The following is a 23,839-nucleotide window of genomic DNA, read 5'->3' on the forward strand; positions in this document are numbered from 1 at the left end:
CAGAGAAGAGAGGGAGAAACATACAGAGAGAGAGTGAGATGGTTCAGAGAAAGAGATAGACAGGGAGATAGAGAGACAGACAAAAACACAGACACGAGCAGAGAAAGAAATAAAGAAAGAAAGAGGAGAGACAGAGAAACAGATAAAGGCAAAGAGACACAGAGGCAGATAGACAGACAACCACAAAGAGAGAGAGCACAAGCAAGAGAGAGAGAGAGAGCGAGAGCAAAACAGAAGACAGACACAGATAGTAAGAAAGAACAGAAAGAAAGAAAAAGAAAGAAAAAAAGAACAGAGAGAGGAAACAGAACAAACAAAAACAAGAAAAGGAAACAGAATACAGACAGATAGTGAAAAAGCAAGAAAGAAAGTGAGAGAAACAGAGAGAGAGCCTGGCAGGCAGGCAGGCACAGAGAGAGAAAAAGAGAGAGAGAGAGGATGATTCATGGTAGGTGGAAAGAAGAGGGATGAGTGTCCCACACACACACACACACACACACACATCTGTGCACTTAGACCAAGTGTGACTCGCCCTGAAGCAAACATACACCAGAGGAGACGTTAGCAAACTCAAACACTGCTCACAACTGGAGTGTGTTCACTAGGAGACCTCACAGGAAGAGAGAGAGCGCGAGAGAGAGAGAGAGAAAGTACTTGCACGCCACGTTGGGATCCACTTCAGCTGAACTGCTCGTTATTAAACCTGCCGCTTCATGAGTAACGTTATATTTCCAAATACGTATCGCGAGCGCACCGACATCACAGATGAATAAAACCGGAGGAACTCTGAACGTTAGCGCTCGCTGTACTAGTCTTCCCTCTCTCGGTCTTAAACGAGTAAGAAAAACCTGTAGCACAGTGAAATGGATAAAGCACAGTTCCAGACTCACCGCAGGCTGCTAGAGGGCTGCTGGAATCCGAACCGTGCTGAGATGCCGGTCGAGTGTGCACTCAGAAACGTCTCCCTGTCGCGTGTCTTGTACGTGGTCTACGGTCGTTAAGATCCAATTATGTACCACGAGTCATTTTCTTTTAAGGTGGAAGACCTTCAAAGATACTAACGATCGTGGCCGGCATCAAAGACACAAAACTGTCCGTGCTCTCCAGGTGGGAGGGACGACGAACTGTCGGTCATCTGTCCATCACAGCCACACCGGTGAATCATGGGCGTGCGTGAGCTCGTGTATGCGGAAGAGGGCGGACAGCACAGCATGAGCAGCATTCGAAAAGATGTGGCGGTTGTCTTCACGTGTCTCAGAGGCAGCACGTGTTTGCCCAAGCCTGCCCGCCTGGTAGCGGTCATGTGATAGGACAGAATTAGCTAGCGGGTGGGAATTAGCGAGACCAAAAATTGAGGAGAAATTAGTCTACACGTTCCGATCGCTACAGAACCTCCGCCACGTTTTACTTTGAGCACACAAACCCCTCGAGTGATTTCCAAACCTCCAGCTGAGACCGGCTGGAAATTCAATCGCAATCCAGTCGATACTCTCGCAAGCGCGGCTCTTTCGCCGTCCTGGGATTTGAACTCGCAACCATCTGGTCACCATTCTGCGTTTCGCAGGAGCCGTTATAGTGCAGGATAATAGTTTAAGTGCGGGAAGTTACTCGAGATCAAGGGCCATGCGCTGGAGGTCGAAAAACACATCTGCCGGGCCGTTAAAGCTTGCAAAGACGTTTGAAGGACAAACGCGTATCCAGATGTCATCCAAACGCACAGCTGGATAAGAGTAATACTGTATCTCTACTTCACAATACAAGCTCTTTTTAAACACCTAGACATTTGTGTTTTATGATTCGTTATAACGGTCACTGATTTACATTTAATTCAATTATATCAAACTTTAGGGGTGTGCTCTTAAAGAGAAATAACCAACAACAGGGTCACGGGGTCATGTGATGAAGCAGAGGTACAGTGACAACCCCGGAACGTAGTTATTTTCCTCCTACATCACGTCTGCGAGGTAGTTTATTCCTCTTATACCTCGGCAAATTGCCAAGACGAACAAGTAAAATTATTTATTTTTTTTAAAAGAATGACATGATACTTTTTTATCCGTTTATAGTTACATTTAATAAATGTTGAACATCTGAAAAAGAAATGACTTTCTTATGTTAAGGCAGCTAGAAACAGTCCTTCACTCAGCAGACTCTACAGAACGTGTCTCAAATCTGAGTTACTACGTTTTCTTTTTTTTTTTTTCTTTCTTTTTTTTTTTTTTTTAATAAATGGGACGCAGGAAAAGCTCAGCTGTTTCTCTCCTGTAAATATTGTGCTCGAGTACCTGCGCCGCTAGCACGTCCTCATTTCCACCTCTAACGCTGTATCTTAACCGATGGCAGTTTATTTTTAACTTAAAGGAAAAAAGTGGCACAAAGGAAGACAACCGCTATTCCAAGACACAAGCATGAATAACTAGATGCTCTATAACGGACAGGAAAAGGTCCGTTATATATTTTTTAAAAATTTACCAAGAAACTCCTTAAAGAAGTGAAGATAAATTATGAGAGGTGACTGTGACCGAGGAAGCGATTACGAGCACCGTGGCCTCGTCCCAAATTGCACACTCCCGCACTAGACAGCGTGCTAAAGTAACAAGCCACGGAGACGCACTACTTAAGGAGTATGCGGTTTGGGACGTAGCCGAGAGCTTACCTTAGTGGTAACGATACAAATGCAGTCCATCTTCTTGCACGGGACCAAATAGAAGCAGCGCTCTGGCTCAGCATCTCATTTCATGCCTTCGTTACTTCAGAGTGTGTGTGTGTGTGTGTGTGTGTGTGTGTGTGTGTGTGAGCGAGACAGTGAAAACACCACCATTCCCACCCAACTGGGGTAAACACGGTCCGCGTGTTCGTCGAGGAAGCCCATAAAAACTTCACAGCACTGAGGGGGTTTTGGGAGGAGTGAAGAAGGGGGGTGGGGGTGGGGGTGGGGGTGGGGGTGGGGGGGTGAGAGAAGGAAAAAAGAAAAAAAAAAACCTGCTCATGGCTGCGACACAACTCATGGGCATGTCCGAGAGAGACTGGGTTGCCAGGTTGGAATTTATCCCCTCGCACAGTTATTCTAGTTAAAGTCAGGTTTCATCTCATTTGCGACTAAACACAACTTCTATATCTCAAATATTTATCTATTTCGAGTGTTAATATGCTAACGTGACTTAAACGACAGACGTTTAAATAGCCCAGACTCCCGGTACGATCGTCATTCGTCCCAAGCCTGACGTGAAACCTCCGACGTGCTGCATTTTACAACGTTTTGCATTTTGGTTGCCGGGAAAAATCCCCGACCAGGTTGAAATGAAGTAGCTAGTGAAGCTAGTGAATTAACATCTTCTTCTAAGGAGGTTTTCTAAAGGAGCACGTCATGTTTCCGACGCCAGCATGCAGCCAGGGAGACGGTGACCAACGTTTCGTTTAGGAGCTACAGCGTTCGCTCATCACATCGCATATAGAAGATATTATCGGGGTTCTGGATAGCGTCTTTATTTGCTCAACGTGTTTCACCGCAAGGTTACATAGAGTTCCGCAACAGCTTGGTTTCTTCCGTGTTTCCACGGAAACCTGCGAGATTGCACCTCGGTCGATGCGTGGAACACGTTTGGGCCTCTTAGTTCCAGTGAAGGGAAAGAGTAATGCTACAGCGTACAAAGACAAAAGACAGACCATACCAATTGGTTTCTTCCGGCTGTTTGGGGAAGGAGCACGTATGGGTGTATACACGTACTATGATTATTAGACTCATTATGTACGAAGGATTGTGGTAATAATAATAATAATAATAATAATAATAATAATACCAACATCTACAACCATCATCTTCATTAGTTTTATTTAGCTTGGTTTGGAAATGGAAAGTGGGAACCCTAATGAGAATAACCCTCCAACCCACGCACTCTACCTCTCTTTCACGCAGATCGGCTGGAGGGGTTACTAACGGCGTACATCGACGCATAACAGCGGCACCAGACCGATAAATCCTAGATTAATAAATTTTAATAAACCGTCCACACACACAGCGTCAAAAATGCTGAAGGATGCCGTATGTTCAGCACCTGGGAAGCCCAAATAAGGCATGGAACAGTGTGTTCTATTCGACCTGCACACACAATGTAGAGGCGAGTAATGAAGTGATAAGTACAGTAAGTGAAAGTCAGGCTCAATCATTTAAGCTCCAAACCTAAAGTACTACATTCCTCAGCATGTGAACCTGTACTCTACTACTAGTGTTTAAAGAAGTGCCGGTAGTGACTCGCGGCAGCTCGAATCGGCCACGTCCCTAACGCACGGGGATGCGTGTGAATTACTGTTGCTGTTGGAAACCGAGCTAGTGTCCGTCAGGCCTAAATGAGGTCTCCGGCTCCTGTAGGTCTTGTCACGCACTTCAAGATAAACTTTTTTTTTTTTTTTTTAAATACTTACACATCTCTATTACATATAAACAGATGAAAGGAAATGGTCATCTTTAAACACAGCTACACACGAATACCCTTCAACAAGGAGGACACATGCAGGTCAGTAACAGTGTGTTATGAGCTAGGCGAGAACATCAGACGACCAGACGACCATGAAATGAATGCTGAAGAAATATTCTGTGAAATAAAAATAAATTAAAAACACATTGAATACTGTAAAAATGCCCCGCTGAGAAAAAGCCGTGAGAGAACACCCTCCCACCCCAAGGAAGCGGGCGCGGCTCTGACCCTCGAGCCGAGCCCAGATGAATGGAGCACGAGTGACACATGAGTCTCTCTGCGACGGGACAGAGAGACGGCGAGCAGCCCATCTCCACTGAACAGGACAACAACGAGAGGGAGAAGACGGATGGGCCCAGCATGCGACCGTGACGGACGCCGCGCCGGAGTCAATACTTACTCGGTCCAGCTCGCCGGAGGACGCTTTGGCTTTAGCGAGCACATGGAGGATTTCATAGAGAAGAGGAGAATCCTGAGATTAGCAGTTTCGTATCAGAAAGAGAAACAGAAAGAGCACATTTAAACTGAAGGAAAGATACACACACACACACACTCACTTAGTAACTTCTAATAACTTACAAAGCATTCGAACGGATGACCAAGTAAACAAAACGCTAAGCATTTTTCAGAGCTCCTCTCTTCGCAACGTGAAGCCATAATGACGTATGAAACATTGGATACACGTTAGGAATTACCCGATCAAGGTTTGGTACTTGGGGGTACTTTGGGGTGCGTCCATTAACATGACATGATGACAATTTGTACAAATTAAATCAGGCATTATCTATCTTACCGGTAATTCCGACGCTACATGGATGATGATGATGATGATGATGAGGAGGAGGAGGAGAAATTCGTGTTGTGTATAAATCATGGGTCATCGTTTATACAGTAGAAATCCAGCCAGAAATAAAATGTCGATTTAAACAAAAATGTTTCATTCTTGATGTAATAGTACCCGGAGGAAAGAGCATGCAAACTCCACGCACGCAGGGCGGACTCGTGACTCGGGACTCGACCCCCCCCAACCCCAGAGGTGCGAGGAAAGCGTGCGGACCACTCAGAAACCGTTCCACCCTTAAATTAGTCTATCATCAAAAATATGATGGCACCGCTAGAAAAATGGGCCGGCTTTTTCAAAAGGTTTTCCTGAATCAGGACTAGGCTGTATCAGTAAATAAAAGGGTTGAGGGGAAGTGACCTCCACTGGCTCAGATCGGCTCCAAAATGACTATAATCCTGCCTTACAACTATTCCCCTCGAGTAAAGTCTTCATTATTCCCACCGCCGGACGTTCGCCAGACAGGGGGCCTAATTCCCAATCAGACAGGAATCTACTCCAGACTTGTATCAGCATGCAGTCGTTTCTGCAAGTAGACTACGATGAAATAAATCCTTTCGTCCTACACGCAAGGGCTCACGGGTTATAGTTATTTTAATTTAACGACATGCTGGTTTAAAAAAAAAAAAAAAAAAAAAAACAGAAATCGCAGACTTCTCTACAATGATTTTAGAAAGGAAGAATCAAAATATAAAAGCCTGCCTGTCTGCCTGCCTGCCTGTCTGCCTGCCTGTCTGCCTGCCTGTCTGCCTGCCTGTCTGCCTGCCTGTCTGCCTGCCTGTCTGCCTGCCTGCCTGTCTGCCTGCCTGTCTGCCTGCCTGTCTGCCTGCCTGCCTGTCTGCCTGCAAACGTATTCTCATTCCCATGCTTGGTCTGTTGAGTTTATGATACGGAGAAAGTCTCGGAATTGATTTGAGGAAGTATAGTTGGAGGAGTTGAAGGTGTGTGTGTGTGTGTGTGTGTGTGTGCGTGTGTGTGTGTGTGTGTGTACTGACACAGTGTTTGGACAAAGCCGTCATCAGGTTTAAATTGGTGACAGCGTTGTGTTAGCAGCCAGAGAAACTGCAAGTCAAATCTAATCTTAGAACAGCTCTTGTCTGTGGACACAGGATTAGTCTGTGTGTGTGTGTGTGTGTGTGTGTGTGTGTGTGTGTGTGTGTGTGTTTTCACAGTAACACTCGACAGACAGACCGAGCTTTACCCTTCTGTGAATTCCGTCAGTTCCGCAGATGTACTCGGTGGTGTTCTGTAAAGAAAGTGCAGCTGCAGAACTACATCACTACTGGTGTGTATACCTGCCCTTTCGCCCTTTTACCCTTTGCCCTGCATTTCTTTAGCACAGCTGTGAAGCCTGACGTCCTTCCTCCTGCCCAATCCGAACGGAGAGGTGCCAACACCGCTAACGAGAAAATCACATAATTGCAGGCGGAAAAGAAAAACAAACCCAGAACTTGACCTCGAAAGCTCTACGACGTGTCCGTAACGCAACAGGTGATGTTTTCTCCAGATGTGCGTCTACCAACAGTGAGAAGATGAAGTTCGACGTTAAAGCTACGTACTAATAATAAGCAGCTCAACCAAAGACACGGCACCGTCCTTCTTTCTCGCTTTCTATTGGCTCACAAGACGAAGGTTTGTGCAACTAAAACTAGACTACACATTTTTTTATAAAGCTGTACGGAGTCCCTGAAGGGTCCCGGTGATGGAGAAAACGTGAGATGGGAGGAAATTTTCATTACAACGCTTTTGCGTTCGCTCGCAATTCTTTTGCATTCGCGTGGTGGTTTTTTGCGCCCTCTCGCGTCTCGTATTTTTTCCCCATCACCGTGTCCCCTTACAGGAGGGCCTCCATACAAAAACGTTAATGCTCAACGGCTAAACCGTAAACGTTGACACCTCTGCAGACGGACTGAACACCATTTCGACATTTGTACTCATCACAGATTCCCACAGATTTATCATTTATGTTTTGTCGGGGTTTTTTTTTTTTTTTTTGCCAGGCGAGTTTAATTTAAACACTCTTTCACAAGGCAAAACAGTAAACAGCCGAAGTGTGTGTGTGTGTGTGTGTGTGTGTGCGCGAGAGAGAAGATGGCACGATCGCTCTGTGATAATGAGTGTGATATTTCCTGGACCAATGAAAGAACCCAAAAGCGTCGTATTCCAAGCTCGGGTCTAGCACAGCAGATGTTGAGTAGACAGTGCTCACCGGATTAAATGAGGGGAGCACACACACACACACACACACACACACACACACACACACACACGGCATTCCTACCTCTATGCTGGTGCTGATGCTGGGCATCGTGTCTGAAGTACCCGTCGGACTTTGGAGGCTGGAGAAATCCCACAGGTTCATGGCGGCCGGCCCGGCGCTTCCTTTCACCGGCTCGCTGCATTTCTGATTATCCAATAAGGTCACTTCGTAAAATTCCTGGATGTCTGTCAGAAGAGTGGAGGGGAAAACATGACTCTGGAGTGGTCTCGCTTTTAAAAACGTGGCTTGAAGAATTTGAAGAGAAAAATATTAGGTTACAGGACAATAATCCACGCTGGGGTGGTGCGATACGGCTCGAGGTGTAGTGACGCACTGCCCGGAGCAGAGGTAACGTGAGCGGCATTGCTCGCACGCTATCGTGTCTCACGTACATCCGGAAGATTTAAAAGCGGCGTCCGGTAGACGGCACGTCAGAGAGATCCGTCTCTCTTACGACTGACTGCTGTCGTCATGACCGTCGTCGTGATCTGCGTCTCAAATCGAAAACTCTGACCTTACGTTAAAAACCCATTTACAAATCTAGGAACTCGGTACACCTTGGAGTAGGTCTGAAGGTGACATAAGCGGCTTTTAAAACGAAAACAATAGCTGTATTAGTTAGTGATTTAAGACACAACGCTAGCTTGTTTCGCAGCGATAGACTGACTTTTTCGTTTTTTGGTCATTTAAATGTTTAAAACAACCGTGATATTTGCATAGCGTCATTTTTACTCAAATAAAATACAAAATCTCCAGATTTAGATTTCTTTAGTAACCAGGTGACAGTTGGGTCTCTTCCGCGTCGAGTGCACTATACACGTGACTGCTGTTTACTCGCACTCACGTGGAAGCTATCCGCTAGGCTATTTACACAGAGTGCCATTAATCCATCGTAAGTGGTTATAAAAGGTCGCAAGCACAAACCCCGATTAAAAGCTCTTGAGCGTATTTAACCGTTTAAATGACGAACACGAACTGCGTCCCGTGCGAAACGGTGTACCGCGTCGCGCTCGGAGCGATTTAGGGAAGCGGTTACTTCTCTAAACGGAGCGGAAGTGGCCGCGGCAGGACGCGGCTGTAGAGATGAAGATCGGAAGGACGCAGTTGTGCCGTGAGGGATTTGGGGAACTGGATGAAAATATACCCAGGGTCACGTGAACGTCCGGGGGGATGAGTGCGAGCGGTTCGGTCATGCACACGCGGTGGAGGCGATTCCCAGCGTGCGGGTTTCTCTTTGAAATCTCTGAGCAGGTGATTTCACGGCTACTAATAAAAGCTCGAGCCGGGGGATATTTCTGTCTCAGCACGGTGCGAGCTTCACAGAGGAACGCTAATGAAGTTCCTGAACTGCATGATCATTTGTGGCTTTGTACTACTTTTGTAAATATTCCGGCGAGGCTTGGGTTGCGTTCGTCACGAGTTTTCCGAGGACTTAAAAGCAACCGTGAATAAATGCGTCTGTTTTACGTGACTCACACTTTTGCTGGGAAGCTAGTTAATGGTAGATGCTAATCGGACGGTTTTAGCTTTGTTGTCGTGTTCGCTCTTCACACGCTTTTACACAGTCGATAGCCAGCTAGTGACTAACAGTCGGTGAGTTTCTCCATAGTCTTATTTCAAACAGGTGAGAAGGAATGACTCGGGCTTTCTGCTCACCTGACGCGTGTCCTATTATCCGTTGGTATTGAACAGAAATGAGCACGAGTTATAGTTTTATTCTGGACACTATGTTATAGGTAGCTAAAAGTAGTTTATTGCGGTGTAAACATGGAGCGTAACATCTCTGAAATCAGGTAGGGATACTCAAATACTAGAAATATTCTAAGGCAAGATAGCATCTTTCATAAAAGACCAGAAGTACACAGTGTTGAACCCTTCATGCTTCCATCTGGAAGAAGGTATAAGGTCCCAAAATAAATCAGAAATGTGTATAAACATTCCTTTATACCAGTGGCGATTAGAATATTAAATCAAGGGTTAGCAACTCCTTTTGAGAATAATTTTTCTATTTATATATTGCACATGTGTATAACTTGTGTATAATTGTGTTTTTGTTTTGTTTTTTTATGAGAAGCCAAAGAAGAAATTTCCACATTGATTTGTTCGGTGGACAATAAAGTTCAATCAATCAATCAAACCCTTGAATTTCCCCAGTATTTCAGGTTTTTGCTTTGCATTAAAGTGCACCGATTAGGGTTTTTAAAATATTACCTTTCATGTAGCTGTTTGTGAATGTAAAAACGTCTTCAAAGTTTGGAAAAAAAATCAACGCGCACGACAAACGGAGTTATCGACTCCCAAAAGAAGGAAGCGATTCTGAACAGCTGAATCGACTCGTTAATGACTCCAGACTTCACTTCCTGTACTAACCTACGTAGGTTTGTAACAAAAAGCCCCGCCTCTGGTTTTCATCGGCTGCTCGCTGACAGCGGTAGACCGATCACGACAGACTGGGACATCTGACCAATCAGAGCAGAGTATGCTCTCTGAAAGGAGGAGTTTAGAACGAATCCTTTAGAACGGATCAGTGAACGAGTCGTTTGTCACACCGGAGGGGATAAAGGTAACGCTGCAGTTTAAATTATGAGCACGTTAAAGTGTTTGTTTGTTTTTTTTTACCTCGGATGCGTGTAAATCTATCGTATGAGACCTTTAAAACAAAATTAGACACGTTTCGAAAGCGCAATAGGTGCGCTTTAATTATCATGATGTCACGACTCATCTCGAAGCTGTTTCGTTTGGTTCGAAGCTTTAAACTCTTTTCGCCTGAAAAGTCTAGAAAGAAAATGCTCAGCATTAACGTTTACAGATGTTTATTAGTAGAATTAAGGCTTCCAAGACCGACAGGACATTCTGGAAAAATTTCTCGATTCTGCCCTACATAGTGACAAATCCACTACAGTGTTCACGGAGGCTTTATGAGCAGCGTGTCACACGCTGGAGCAAAGCTTCTGGTCCACAGCAGTAAGACAGAGCGAGTGATTAGTTTAGACAGACTGTGTAACAGGATGAGGGATCAGAGAGCTGGCGTGATGAGGGACATCCCTTACAGCCGATCCAGATTACGCACCAAAAGTCACGTCACGTGCTCTCGCCAAGCACTGGCACCACAAGCCGTATTTAATGCCGCGTATGCCAAGATGTTTTCACAATGTCATACGTGGAAAGGCTTCCCAGACGTATATACGCACATACATATTTTGTATATTATATATTATTTATATATTTTATATATATATATATATATATATATATATATATATATATATATATATATATATATATATATATATATATATATATATATATACACACATATACACGGAGTTTAATCAACGCACAGGATTTGTTCAGTCTCCAGTCAAAACACGTGCTTTGCTATCAGTGTGCTCTGCTTCCCAGCTTTTCCATTGTCTCGTGTTTCCTGGTGTCCCTCTGGAGAGAGCTCTGCGGTAAAACTGGCTGTAAAACACTGCTGGACTGATGTCTGATTAAATTGGACTCTGACCACAAGATCAGAATTTCACAACATCGGTCAGCTCCTCTTAACTCATAACCCGTTTTCACAGAGCAACACCGAGGCTGTTTTCGGGTTAAGAACATTTCGAGACCGAAGAAAAACCACCACCTTCACCTTCTCGCCCACCTTCCTCCATACACCTAGACTTTACCTGTCAAGTGCCCGAATCTTTAATAACACGTTAGTTTACACAGGATAAATATTACCAGTGGACATTTCTACGGGTCATTTTATAGCATGTAAGCCAGCGTAATCTTTCCAGACGCTAGAACGTGTGGTATTGAGAGGATTTTTTTCTGACAGATGTAAAATAACAGAGATACTCCATGAAATGTTAATAACCATATTAACGCACCACCTAATATCAAATTAATTCCGCATAAATATGGCTCGAGAGCTGTTTCGCTACGGTACAATGTGATCCATTACGTTGGGATTGTGCAAACAGTTCAATTATAACTCGGGGGAAGCATAACGCATGTTCCATTACTGAGACTGGAAGACAGAGACAGAGGCCACGCCTCCTTCACGTGAATTAACATACACCACACCAACTTCACTAGAAGTAACACAGGCCACGCCTCCTTCACTGGGACTAACACATACATACACATACAGGCCACGCCTCCTTCACTGGGACTAACACACACACACACACACACACACACACAGGTCATGCCTCCTTCACTGGGACTAACACACACACACACAGGTCATGTCTCCTTCACTGGGACTAACACACACACACACACACACACACACACACACACACACACACACACACACACACACACACACAGGTCATGTCTCCTTCACTGGGACTAACACACACATACAGGCCACACCTCCTTCACTGGGACTAACACACACATACAGAGGCCACACCTCCTTCACTGGGACTAACACACACATACAGAGGCCACACCTCCTTCACTGGGACTAACACACACACAAGCCATGCCTCGTTTGCTGAGACCAACACACACACACACACACACACACACACACACACATAGAGGCCACACCTCCTTTGCTGGGAGCAAAACACACATGCATACAGAGGCCATGCCTCCTTCACAGGGGCCAACACACACAGGTCATGCCTTCTTCGCTGAAACTAACACAAGCACACACACACCACGCCTTACCTGGAACCAACACACACACACACAGAGGCGACAGCTCCTTCGCAAGTACCAACACAAAGGCCATACTGAGGCCACGCCTCCTGCATAAGGACTGATTTGAATCTCTCCACCAGCACTCATTCTCCACTTCAGACTTAGACAAGTATTCAACTCCTACACATGTATAAAACTGCATAAAACTTGAATCATCACTACATAAACACTAACAAAGTCTTCAACCCTTACTAGTCTTTTGATCTTCCACCGTCTACCACAAAAAACCTGTGAATAATTAAAAGGCCGGTAATTTAAGGGGGGGGAACCCCTATCCGGGTGAGGAAGTGAAGACGTTCTGCTCCTAACACGGCCACGACGTAATTATGAACGGACTGGGAGGTGTGAAATTAAATCCTGATCCGGTTCGTCATCGGGTAACGAGGGCTTGTGTGATCGTTACCCACCATTACTCACGGTGTAGCACAGACACGTGTAAACCCACCTCAGTCTAAAAAGCCCGGTTTTAAAAGCTGCGTGATGATTTAGTCATGCCTCTCGGTTTCCGTACACGGCGTGGACGCAACACGAATCTCGGAATCGCTTAGAAAAAAAACTTTACAATCTGTTGTGTTGTAGTCTGCACGCTACATGACCCCCAAACGACCCCCGCTCCCATATGAACTTCCTTCATACGATTCAAACGCCGACGCGGCCATACGTCAGCCAGTAAAGCTTGCACTCCGTTCAGTTTAACTGCAGTATACGTGTGTACTTCGTCGTTAGGTGTGCGGTGAAGTGTGTACTACAGCATTGCTCTCTGCAGTAAATCAGTGGCTCTGGGATTAGGACTGGAGTAATCATGCCCGCTGACGGATTACACCACGTTCGTCCTTCGACACGCGTGTCGGAATGAGCGCAATTGGAAAACTGTGCCTCAAATCCATTATTCGTCAGAAGACGCGCAAGACTGCGAGACTGATGGTACGAGAGTGAACGTGCTCTACGATTTACTAATATCGTGTCTCATAGACGCATCGAAACTTCCGGCGATTCATCACACAGGAGAACAGCAGCACGGTAGAATAAAAGCTCCTGAAAGCGAATCGGTAAACCACAGGGCGCGTCCTAAACGGCAAACGCCGTGTATATACACGTCCCAAACGCTAGAATTCTTTCTAAGGCGACGACGAGTGTTAAATCTCTTCTTATTTATCGTGAAACTCATTTTTAAGAAATGAACACACGTCTTGTACTTTGAGTAGGAACCTGTAAATCAGTAAAGACTTTACATTGTGGCAATACAGGACATCTGAAATCCACGGACTCCCGAAATAGTGCATTGCACACTTTAATGAGTTTAAAAGAAATGCCATTTAGGGCAGTGTAGATTGAGAAATGAGTTTTTCCACCAGACCGATTCTAACAGAGTATCCTGTTACTCAAAATGGGCGCAGATCTCTTCCTGCGCAAGCGTGTGACTTACTTGCAGGTAAAACAGTGCAAGTAAATACAAAACAGAATCACGTTTCTACCGTTAAAAAAAAACAAACAAAAAAAAAAATACAACTCAGCTATCGGTCATATTTTCGGAAAGGAAAATATAGGAGCGAGGCAGAGGTTGTGGTCGAGACAGGAAGCTGACCCCTGGCGAACTCGAACCGGCCGCTCTGCATTCCTGCTGCTCGCTTTTCACGGCACGTTTGTTGGAATAAACCAGTATTAGTCATACGAGACGAGTCTCTGCTTGCTAGCGCATGGGAGAAAAGAGAAAAGGTGAATTTTACAACAGTCACAAGCTGAGAGACGACATTACGCTGAGCAACACGCAGACTGCAGTGACTGATCACCCCTCTGAAAATCATAGCCAGTCTCACAGCACAAGTGACACGGAGCCATTATAGGACTTTTATAACCCAACACGACTGCGGCAATTCCAACACAGGCGGGGAAACGCCTCAAACAAACCAGGGTAATGATGTAAAACCCACTAGCAAAAAATGGCAATAATAATAATAATAATAATAATAATCAGACATGATACTTAATTATGTCATAAGCAAGGTGGAAAACACTCCAGGGTGTGCGGTTATAGGAAAACAATCAACAACGGGATGGTGTGATGCAGTGCAATGTGTAGCAGAGTTCCCGTCACCACCCCTAAGTTGATCATTTTCCTCTAACAGCATGCCTTGAAGCGTTTTATTTCTCTAGGAGCCATAAACCTTCTCTTCCCCTCACTAGCCTTGAAGATGAATAAGACAAATAAATAAATAAATAAAAACAACCCACAGTTTGTCATGTTACCCAATAACCAAAATTTGTAAACTCATCTGTCCTGAAGATGTGAGAAAGCTTAAGTTAGTCTTACTTCTAACTTTCAAAGCCATGGCCCGGACACTGGAGACTCCATCCCATCGTCCATCCCACCCTATCATCCACCTATCATCCACCTATCATCCACCTATCATCCATCCCATAGTCCATCCCGTCCATCCCATCGTCCATCCCATCCATCCCATCATCCATCCATCCCACCCACCCTATAATCCATCCCATCGTCCATCCCATCCTGTCATCCATCCCATCCATCCATTCCATCGTCCATCCCACCCTATCGTCCAGCCCATCCATCCCACTCCATCATCCATACCACCCAACCTATCATCCATCCCATCGTCAATCCCATCATCCATCCCATCATCCATCCATACACAGATTGATAATTTATTGATCCTGAACGAAACTGCAGTGGATTTTTTGTTTATTTAGTTTTTCGATACATAAATGTCAATGTTAAATATTACACAATCATCTCCTTACAGAAAACTTCACTATATCAACGATCGCACAGGTTCTCTTAATTCCTTTACGTACCGCGTCCGTCGTACAAATCCCGGTGGATGAGCTGTTACTATGAGCTGTTACTAAAGAAACGATAACGGAACGGAACAAACACGTTGACATAACCCTGTGCTGTCAGTGCTGCCGATAGAAAAATCCATCAACACCTTCGGACCAATCGGAATCCAGAATTCAACAGCGCTGTGCTATGATTCATGATATCAAACATGCATGAGTGTTGTTGTGGACGATCCAAATCACTTAAAGTAAAACCTCCTGGGTAAACTGCATATTTTTGGGTTGCATTTGCATCCTATTTGGAAGGCAGTATTAGCAAAGCAGTTCAGGTGGTTCGGGTTTTTTTAAAAATAAATAAATAAATAAATAAATAAATAAATAAATAAACAGCTAACTACGCTGCTGAAAAACAAACAAACAACAGAAACCATCACAAAGATTCTAATGCTTTCCAATATAAACACCATTACAAACAAACCCTAAGCCAACCATTAAAACCATTACCGTTATTGGTCCTTGATGGTATCCACTAGACACAAAATGTCACCAATAGAAAGTAACAAATTACTAGTAGAGACCCACAAGGACCATTACAGTTTCCATTGAAACCATTACAAATTCTTTGAGGGCTTTTTCAGCAGGGTACTTTATTTAATCTCAAGTCTGCATTGCATGTCTGGTAATAACTCCAAAGATAAATAAGGTCATCATAAAATCCCTTTTTAGCATAAAATAAGTGTGAACGAAAGGAAATGGAAAAACTTTGAATTAACGGTACCTATGAGTGCCTGGAAGAGGTTACTCTGGAAGATGTCGATGACTCTCTGAATGGAGTGCCTCAGCTGTCGGTCCTCGGTGTTGTTGAGTTTCGTCCGGTATTCCTCCAAGAGCAAGAGAGCCCGCTGAGCGTCTGAGGGACGAGCGGGAAACGTTTCAAGAGCACAATTTTTAGTTTCAGAGCATGTCAGTAACAACATATTTATACATTTCATCAAAAAAAAAAAAAAAAAAAAAAAAAAAAAAAACACACACACACACAACTTTGTGAACGGTTTTAGTATAGAATCAGAATAGAGTCCGTCTATAACGGTTTGCACCAAATTCTGGAGCATACCAAGAGGAAAAAAAAAAAAAAAAAAAAAAACACAGTGTGGACTAAATGGACGTCCAACCAGCTGTAGCGTGACCACTTAAATCTCAACAGGCAGCCATTGTGTGTTAGGGTCTAGGAGTTAAACAGGGCACATACAAGCGAGTGCACTACATAGGGTGCAGGAGCGATGATTATACCCTATGTAGTGGACATGTATATACAACCCCAATTCCAAAAAAAGTTGGGACGCTGTGTGAAATGTAAATAAAAACATAACGCAGTGATTTGCAAATCTCATAAACCCGTGTGTTATTCACAATAGGGCATAGAAAACACATGAAATGTTTGAACGGAGGAAGCTTACCATTTTAAGGAAGAAAATAAGGTAATTTTGAATTCGATGGCCGCAACACGTCTCAAAAAAGTTGGGACGGGGCAACGAAAGGCTGGAAAAGTAAGTGTTCGTGAAAAGAAATGGCTGGAGGAACATTTTGCAACTAATTAGGTTGATTTACATTTTACACAGCGTCCCAACTTTTTGGGAATTGGGGTTGTATAATGGGAGCACTGGGACATTCGGATAAATGAACCTAAAGCGGTAATGACTGTAATATCATGTAGTGCACTTATTATGGAATTCAGCCTATAGTGCACTTAACCCTATCTAGTGCATGAATTAATTAATAAATAGAGAGAAAGATAGATAGACGGATAAATAAATAAATAAATGTGGACAGTAGGGGTCTAACAATGGCCCTGTTTGGACTAACTGAGTGTAGAAGTATTATGTAGTGTACTTATTTCAGGATTCAGCTTCTAGTGTACTTATACACTAATTAGGGCACTTATTTCAGGTTCAGCCTATACAGGAGCAGTTTATACACCAAGTCCACCCCTGTGGTCCTGTCTAATCCTATACAGAGGGGAGAAGTACAAGATGAAATGATTGCATTTCCTATGAATGAAGGAAGTATGGAGACATTTTGGATTCAGTCTAAACTAGATGCACTTATCTTATACCCTATGTAGTGCACTTAAATACTATGTATAATTGGAATTTAGTCTGTACTGCACTTATACCCTACGTGTATTTGGGATTCAGCCTATAAAACAAGTCAAATATTTAACTAAACCTCTGTACGGATATTCAGATAAAGCAAAACTAGAAACCATAGTGATCTAATACCCTAGGTAGTGCGCATAGTCCCTGTGTATAACTGAGACTGAACGTATTAAATATTAATATGCAACCCAAGCACTATGCAAGTCTTCAGATAAAGTAAAACTTTAAAAATGTTTTTTTTTTTTTAATCGTACACTCTACGTAGTGCACTTACACAATATGTAGGCTATATTTGTGATTCAGCCTATTAAATAAAAATATATATATATCAGAAGCCATGTGCAATTCTTCAGATAAAGTCAAACTAGAAAATATATAGTGTATATAGTGCATTCATACACTGTGTTTGGGATTCAGCCTATAAAACATAAAAATGCAACTGAGGCCATGTCTGGGTCTTTGGATAAAGTATAACTAGAAATGGCAGGGATTTCATACCCCATGTAGTGCACTTATACACTATGTGTATTTGGGATTCATTCAGCCTATAAAGCAGATGCATATCGAACGTGACGCCATGTGTAAATCTGCAAATAAGTAACACTTAAAAATAAAAAAACAAGCAAATAAATAAATAACCAGCTATCATATTCCCTATGTAGTGTACACTTGTACATTATGCATATTTTTGGATTCAGCCTAATAAACAGAAATATGCAACGGCGGCAATGTGTAAAGTAAAACTAGAAAAAGTTGCTGTAATATACCCTATATAGTGCACTAATACGCCATGTGTATTTGGGATTCAGCCTATAAAGCAGATGCATATCTAACCGAAGCCCTGCGCAAGTCTTACACTAGACAAACTAGAAAAAGTGGTGATCTTACACCCTAAGTAGTGCACTTCTATGCTATGTGCATTTGGGATTCAGCCAATAAAACATAAATATGCAACTGAGGCCATGGGTAAGTCTTCAGATAAAGTATAACTAGAAATAGTAGTGATCTTATACCCTGTGTAGTGCACTTATACACTATGTATATTTGGGATTCAGCCTATAAAGCAGATGCATATCGAACTGAAGCCCTGTGCAAGTCTTCATATAAAGTAAACCTAGAAGTAGTAGTGATCTTAGACCCTATAGCTATAGTGACCTTATACTTACACACTATGTATATTTGGGATTCAGCCTATAAAGCAGATGCACACCTAACCAAAACCCTGCTTGAGTCTTAAACTAGTCACACTAAAAGTAGTGATCTTACACCCTACGTAGTGCACTTACACACTATGTATATTTGGGATTCAGCCTATAAAGCAGATGCATACCTAAGCAAAACCCTGCTTAAGTCTTAAACTAGTCACACTAAAAGTAGTGATCTTACACCCTATGTAGTGCACTTATACACTATGTATATTTGGGATTCAGCCTACTAAACATAAATATCTATCAGAATCCCTGTGCACGTCTTCAGATAAAGTAGGGATCTCACACCCTATATCTACAGTGCACTTATACACTATGTGTATTTGGGACTCAGCCTATACAGCAGATTCATATCTAAATGAAGCCCTGTCTAAGTCTTAAGTAAGTAACAGTGGAAAAAGTAGTCATCTTTACACCCTTTGTAGTGCACTGTATGTATGTTTTAGATTCAGCCTAAATACAAACACGGGAAGAGCCTAACTGAAGCCTTGTGAAGCTATACACTATTATGTAGTGCACTGAGGTAGGGAGCAAGGGTGCATTTGAGACTTGGGTTAAGTGTATTAGGGAAATGTCTAAAGCAGGAGAATGTACACTGTTTAAAATGTCTTCCTGTTCCCTTTATAAGTGCACTATTTAAGGCATGAAAACAATGAGAGTCCAGACTTGGTCTCTGCTGCATTATGGTAATAAGTGTGTGTAAGTGTGTGAGCTTCTCTGCCACTCACCTTTCTTCCTCACCGGCATGGTCGCTTGTGTCGGACTCCCAAAGTGTCAGGCGGTTAACTTACAAGCCTTCGACATGAAATCCGAGTGTAAACACGCAAAAGAGTTGTAAAGACCTTTTTTTAAAAAGCGAGTCCGAGTTGGTGTGTCCTCCAGGTTCGGGTCAGGCTAAAACGACTAGCTCGGCTAAGCGTCACTTTTTAAACCTGACAGCGGCGGAAAAGGGAAGCCGGGACGGTCCAAACGTTCAGCTCTCCCTCAGACGCTTATTTCCATTCAAACATACACAGAGCTTCATTTTGTCCTTTTTTTTTTTTTCTAACACCGAGTGAAAATGTTTCGAAAGAGAAAGTGAGTGTGTCGTTGGTCAGTCGTGGAAAGCAGCGCTTTCTCAGGAGGAAGAAAAAAAAAACCCAAAACAAAACAAACAACCAAACACTATCCCAGCACGAGCGGTTTTAAATCCGCACTTTTACAACACACGTCGTTTATTTATTTATTTTTTGCCCCAGAAACTTTAAAATATCCCAAAGATTACATATATATTTTAAATCGTCTTCTGCAAAGCGTCAAACTTCTCTCGTTATCTTCTCCACCTCCTCCTCCTCCTCCTAGTGTGTTTTTTTTTTTTTTCTCCTCCTTCTTCCCCTTATGTGTCACAAATTCCAAACTTTCCACCAAGATGGCGTCCCGGGGTTGGGAGGCGGTCACGTGACCGCAGAACCTTCGCCTTGGCCGCCCAATCATGGCAGTGAGCTACCTTCAGCTCGGCGTGGGGAAGGTGAGACCTGACACTTTTCTTAAAGGAGACAAGCAGAATAAAACATCCAGCTTCTTTCTGCTCCACTCAGAACTGTTCAGATGATCAAACTGTGTTCTGTTTAAATCTGTTGGAATATCAGGTCTGGAAATGAAAGTGTGCTTTTCCTCAGAGGAGAACCGAGACGACCTTCGACTTCGCAACTCAAATGTGGCACAAAGTTGATTTGGGTTTCCCCCTCCATCTTCCTCTTCCTCCCCCTCCTCCTCTTCCTCCTCATATAGTTCTTTTCTCATTATTATTATTAGTTTTAAAAATCTTTTTTTTTTAAAAACGATATGTCTAAAATCAGGCGAACAAGTTCACATGGCTCGGATCGAACCAGCTCTTGTCTCGGAGGTGAACAGCAAACTGATGTTGTTTAGCGGCTCGAATGTGGTGCAAATTCATGTTCCAGTTTTTCCCGTCACGATGGATATCAGTGATTACGTTTACATGCACATCAAATTCCCATTAAGGTCTATATTCCGAATACGATGTTTACTGAATACGCGTACAGGCTTGGGGAATATTCCTGTACACGTGCTTGGTGTTGTAAGTATGCACGAGTTGCCATTCCTAAATACCTAGCCTACAGCTACGCATCTGTTAGCACCCACAATTCCTTGCACACTGAGCATGCGCATGTATCTCCTTTCGCTGGATTTTCCGAATAAGGTGTTTACATGCACCAAATTTCCGATTAAAACTGGCATGTTCCAGGGGTGAGAATCGGGAATTTGGGGAAACAGAATATCGTCTTAATCTGATTCAGGCGATCGGATTGTGGCGTTTACGTGCTTCAGTACTAATTAGAATTTTGCCAAATTCTGATTAATATACGAACATCACTGTGCATATAAACGTAATCGATAGCTTCCTAGAAAAGGCTTCACAGTTTTTTTTTAAACACCGCAATACAATACGCTTTTCCGAGCGAGACTTTAGAAATGAACAGTTTATCTGGAAACCGATATACCGATTTCAAAACATTCGCAAGCAAGAAATTATTCCACGCCATTTATGCTTTTCTGCCTACCTTTTTTTTATTATTATTATTCATCGCACTTTCCAAAGTGGCACGTAACACCAGATTTCAACGGCGAGTTTGAAATCGAAAAAAATCCGAACACCACTTTTCAAACGTCCTTCTTCGCTGTAGATTTCAATATCATGCAAATTCATGCAGGTGTAATTATGCAAATGAAGCTATTAGTCACTAACAATTTATCTAGGTGTTAAATGCGGTGAGACATGATCAAAACACTTTTGAATCCACAGATGTCTCTTGAAGCTCGTGTGTATCCACGCAAACAACCAAAGACGCGTCCTAGATTAGAAAGAAGCGGTCTTAAAAGAGCTTTTTTTATTTTTATTTTTAGATGGCAATGTTTTATGAATGACCCTCTCTTATCTCGGAGCCTCGACCTCCTCTTTCATCTGTGGAACAGCTGAGAGCTCTGTACTGGGCTTTATGTTGCTTTTGCTCTGACCATTTCACAGACAGATTACAGAATTGAAGCTTAAGTGGAAGAATATTATGAGACACACACACACACAATATGATTAGCAGACATTAAAGAGTTAATAAAGAGTGTTTTGGCATTTCTGCATCGCACATGATGATGATAACCATCAGAGGAAAATCTGAACTGAAGAAAATCTATTTGCAAGTAAAGATGAAAGCTGGAAATCGGGAGAATAAGAAGTGGAATACAATATCAAATTGCGTCACTATTCGTCAAGTAGTTAGAGGAGAATCTGTTACCTCCTGACGAATACAAAGCTTTGCGTAATATAATATAACATAAGCATGTTAGAGCTCCCGACTTTTATTTCACGTCATCCAGCCCATCTGGCTCAACCAGACAGTAATGAGATTATAGCATCTGTTTTTCTGTCATTATTTTTGAACAAATAATCGTGGCATTAGTCAGGATTTTGGCAGAGCTGGTTTTAAACCCAGCCAGATGACGTTTGAAAAGAATCAATTCGATTTCGAAGCTTTTATAATGGAAGACAACATAGGAGTGGCATTAGATGTTTGTACATGTGATTTTCTCACAAAGAGATCATAATATACCGTAATCTCAGTAGGATCTCAGGGATTAAAGGTGCGGTCAGTGATGTTTTAATCAGAACACGCTTTGTAATATTTGCCAAAGTTTTTTTTCATAGGAAATTCTGATCTCTGCCTGGTGACACAAATGATTTTTTTTTTTTTTTTTAAAACTAATTGTGTTTATTAAGAGAATTATAAAATATGAGACATTTTTATATAATATGAAACTTGAAGCACATTCCTTGTCAATTTAATTGTATACTATTTTAATTATTGTATTTTTATTCTATTTTGTGTTATTTTTTTCTTTCTGTCATTATTTATTGCGTTATTATTATTATTATTGTTGTTATTATTATTATTATTATTATTTGCCTAAGTATTATTTTACTATTTTAACTTGAAAGGTATGAAAGGTTCTATATAAATAACCTTTATCATTATTATTATAAATGACAATTTGGCACGTGAAGGCACATAGGGTGGCCTCCTTTGACGTCAGCTTTAAGATTCTGTCCTAGTGAACGTGCAGGTACATCTTGTATTTTACCACGATTGCCATCTTTTTTGTTTATCGTTATGTCCGGATACATATTTGCTATCATACCGTGGTAGATAAATTGTTGTCATTGTTATCATAAGATGTTCCAAATATGAATTAAGCGTAATTTCTTAATTCCAATCACAGCCTATTAAACAAGCTAAGCTGTAAACAAGGTAATTTACATAATAATCTGTATATGAATGAGCTGTCAGCACACTGGGATCACTTCAGAAGGAGCTACGCTTGCATTCCTTGTGCATTTAATGCATCACAGCTGCCTTGTGGTCAAAGAGAGCAACACGATCAATGCAAGAAATCCAGCATGGCTTCATAGTTAAATATATTAGTTTTCTAATCAGATTGCACATGTCAATATGTGTCATCATTTGTGTGAGAAATGATGCCACGTTCTTTGTCCTTCAATGTTTTAAACGTCTCTTTATAACGAGTATAAATGAATAGTTTAATGATATGACGGCATGAATTTCGATGCATCCAGACAACATGTTTTTTTTTTTTTCTCCCTCTGAATGGACCCTGTGTACCGAGATGATGCTATTTCAGGATCACGGCTGGTGTGATCTAGTGGCCAAACGTGCATGCCAGCACTGTGGGGCAAGATTTCCTCGTAATCTATTCAAGCCCAGAGCTAGTGATTAGATGATAGTTGCAGCTTAACGTGTTTGTGAACGGCCAGATGGTACCTTCCATCATAAAATAAATGTTAGTGTATTTTCCCACAAGGCCGACAGTGTTATCAAAATCCCACCCTGGGCTTGGATGGGCATGACAGAAAAGGAAAACACACAATGCGTGGCAGTGAGAGTGGAAACAAAGCTTGGACATTGAATGAGCGTTGTGTTGAGTGGCGCAGAGATAGCGTAGCATGTTACCGCGTCAACACTGTCAAAATATGAAGGGAGACATATTCATAAGCTTATGCATGCATATCCTCTAACATCTGTATTTATAGTTCATGACACGAATTACGTTGCTGCATTACTTCCGACACGGGTGTGAAGGTTAATGTTTCCAAACATGCTTCAAATGCAAAAGCGGCGATACACAGTGCATGCATATATAAAGAAACCTTGTGTAGTTTGAAATGCACACGGAAAATCAGACTTACACAACTTTCTTGTTTTGCCAAATCAGTCAGCCAAGACCTGTCTGGTGTAGGGCTAGGCAATATAATGGAAATATGCCATAAATTATTTTATATTGTAATATTATTCTATAAAAACCGATTGAAACCAGCCGATTGT

The 23,839-nt window shown here is 42.4% G+C and overlaps 1 protein-coding gene across 10 annotated transcripts in view; it reads right to left on the reverse strand.

Annotated features, from left to right (window-relative positions):
• The window catches only part of dlg1b (discs large MAGUK scaffold protein 1b), an 86,944-nt gene extending 67,077 nt beyond the window's left edge, over nucleotides 1–19,867 (reverse strand). For 5 of the 10 annotated variants that reach the window (XM_053651851.1, XM_053651854.1, XM_053651850.1 and 2 more), the window contains exons 1-3: nucleotides 19,172–19,866; nucleotides 15,858–15,989; nucleotides 7,598–7,761 (exon numbers count right to left, since the gene is read on the reverse strand). In XM_053651851.1, coding sequence (XP_053507826.1) covers nucleotides 7,598–7,761; nucleotides 15,858–15,989; nucleotides 19,172–19,190 — 315 coding nt within the window. In that variant the 5' untranslated portion in view covers nucleotides 19,191–19,866. Of the gene's footprint in view, nucleotides 1–2,656; nucleotides 2,891–7,597; nucleotides 7,762–15,857; nucleotides 15,990–19,171 lie in introns of those variants that run through there. The other 5 variants (XM_053651847.1, XM_053651846.1, XM_053651848.1 and 2 more) reach the window with 2 other exon arrangements.
• Between the last annotated feature and the right edge of the window lie 3,972 nt (nucleotides 19,868–23,839).

This window comes from Ictalurus furcatus, chromosome 20 (genome assembly GCF_023375685.1).
Source record: "Ictalurus furcatus strain D&B chromosome 20, Billie_1.0, whole genome shotgun sequence".
In the NCBI taxonomy this organism is placed as follows: domain Eukaryota; kingdom Metazoa; phylum Chordata; class Actinopteri; order Siluriformes; family Ictaluridae; genus Ictalurus; species Ictalurus furcatus.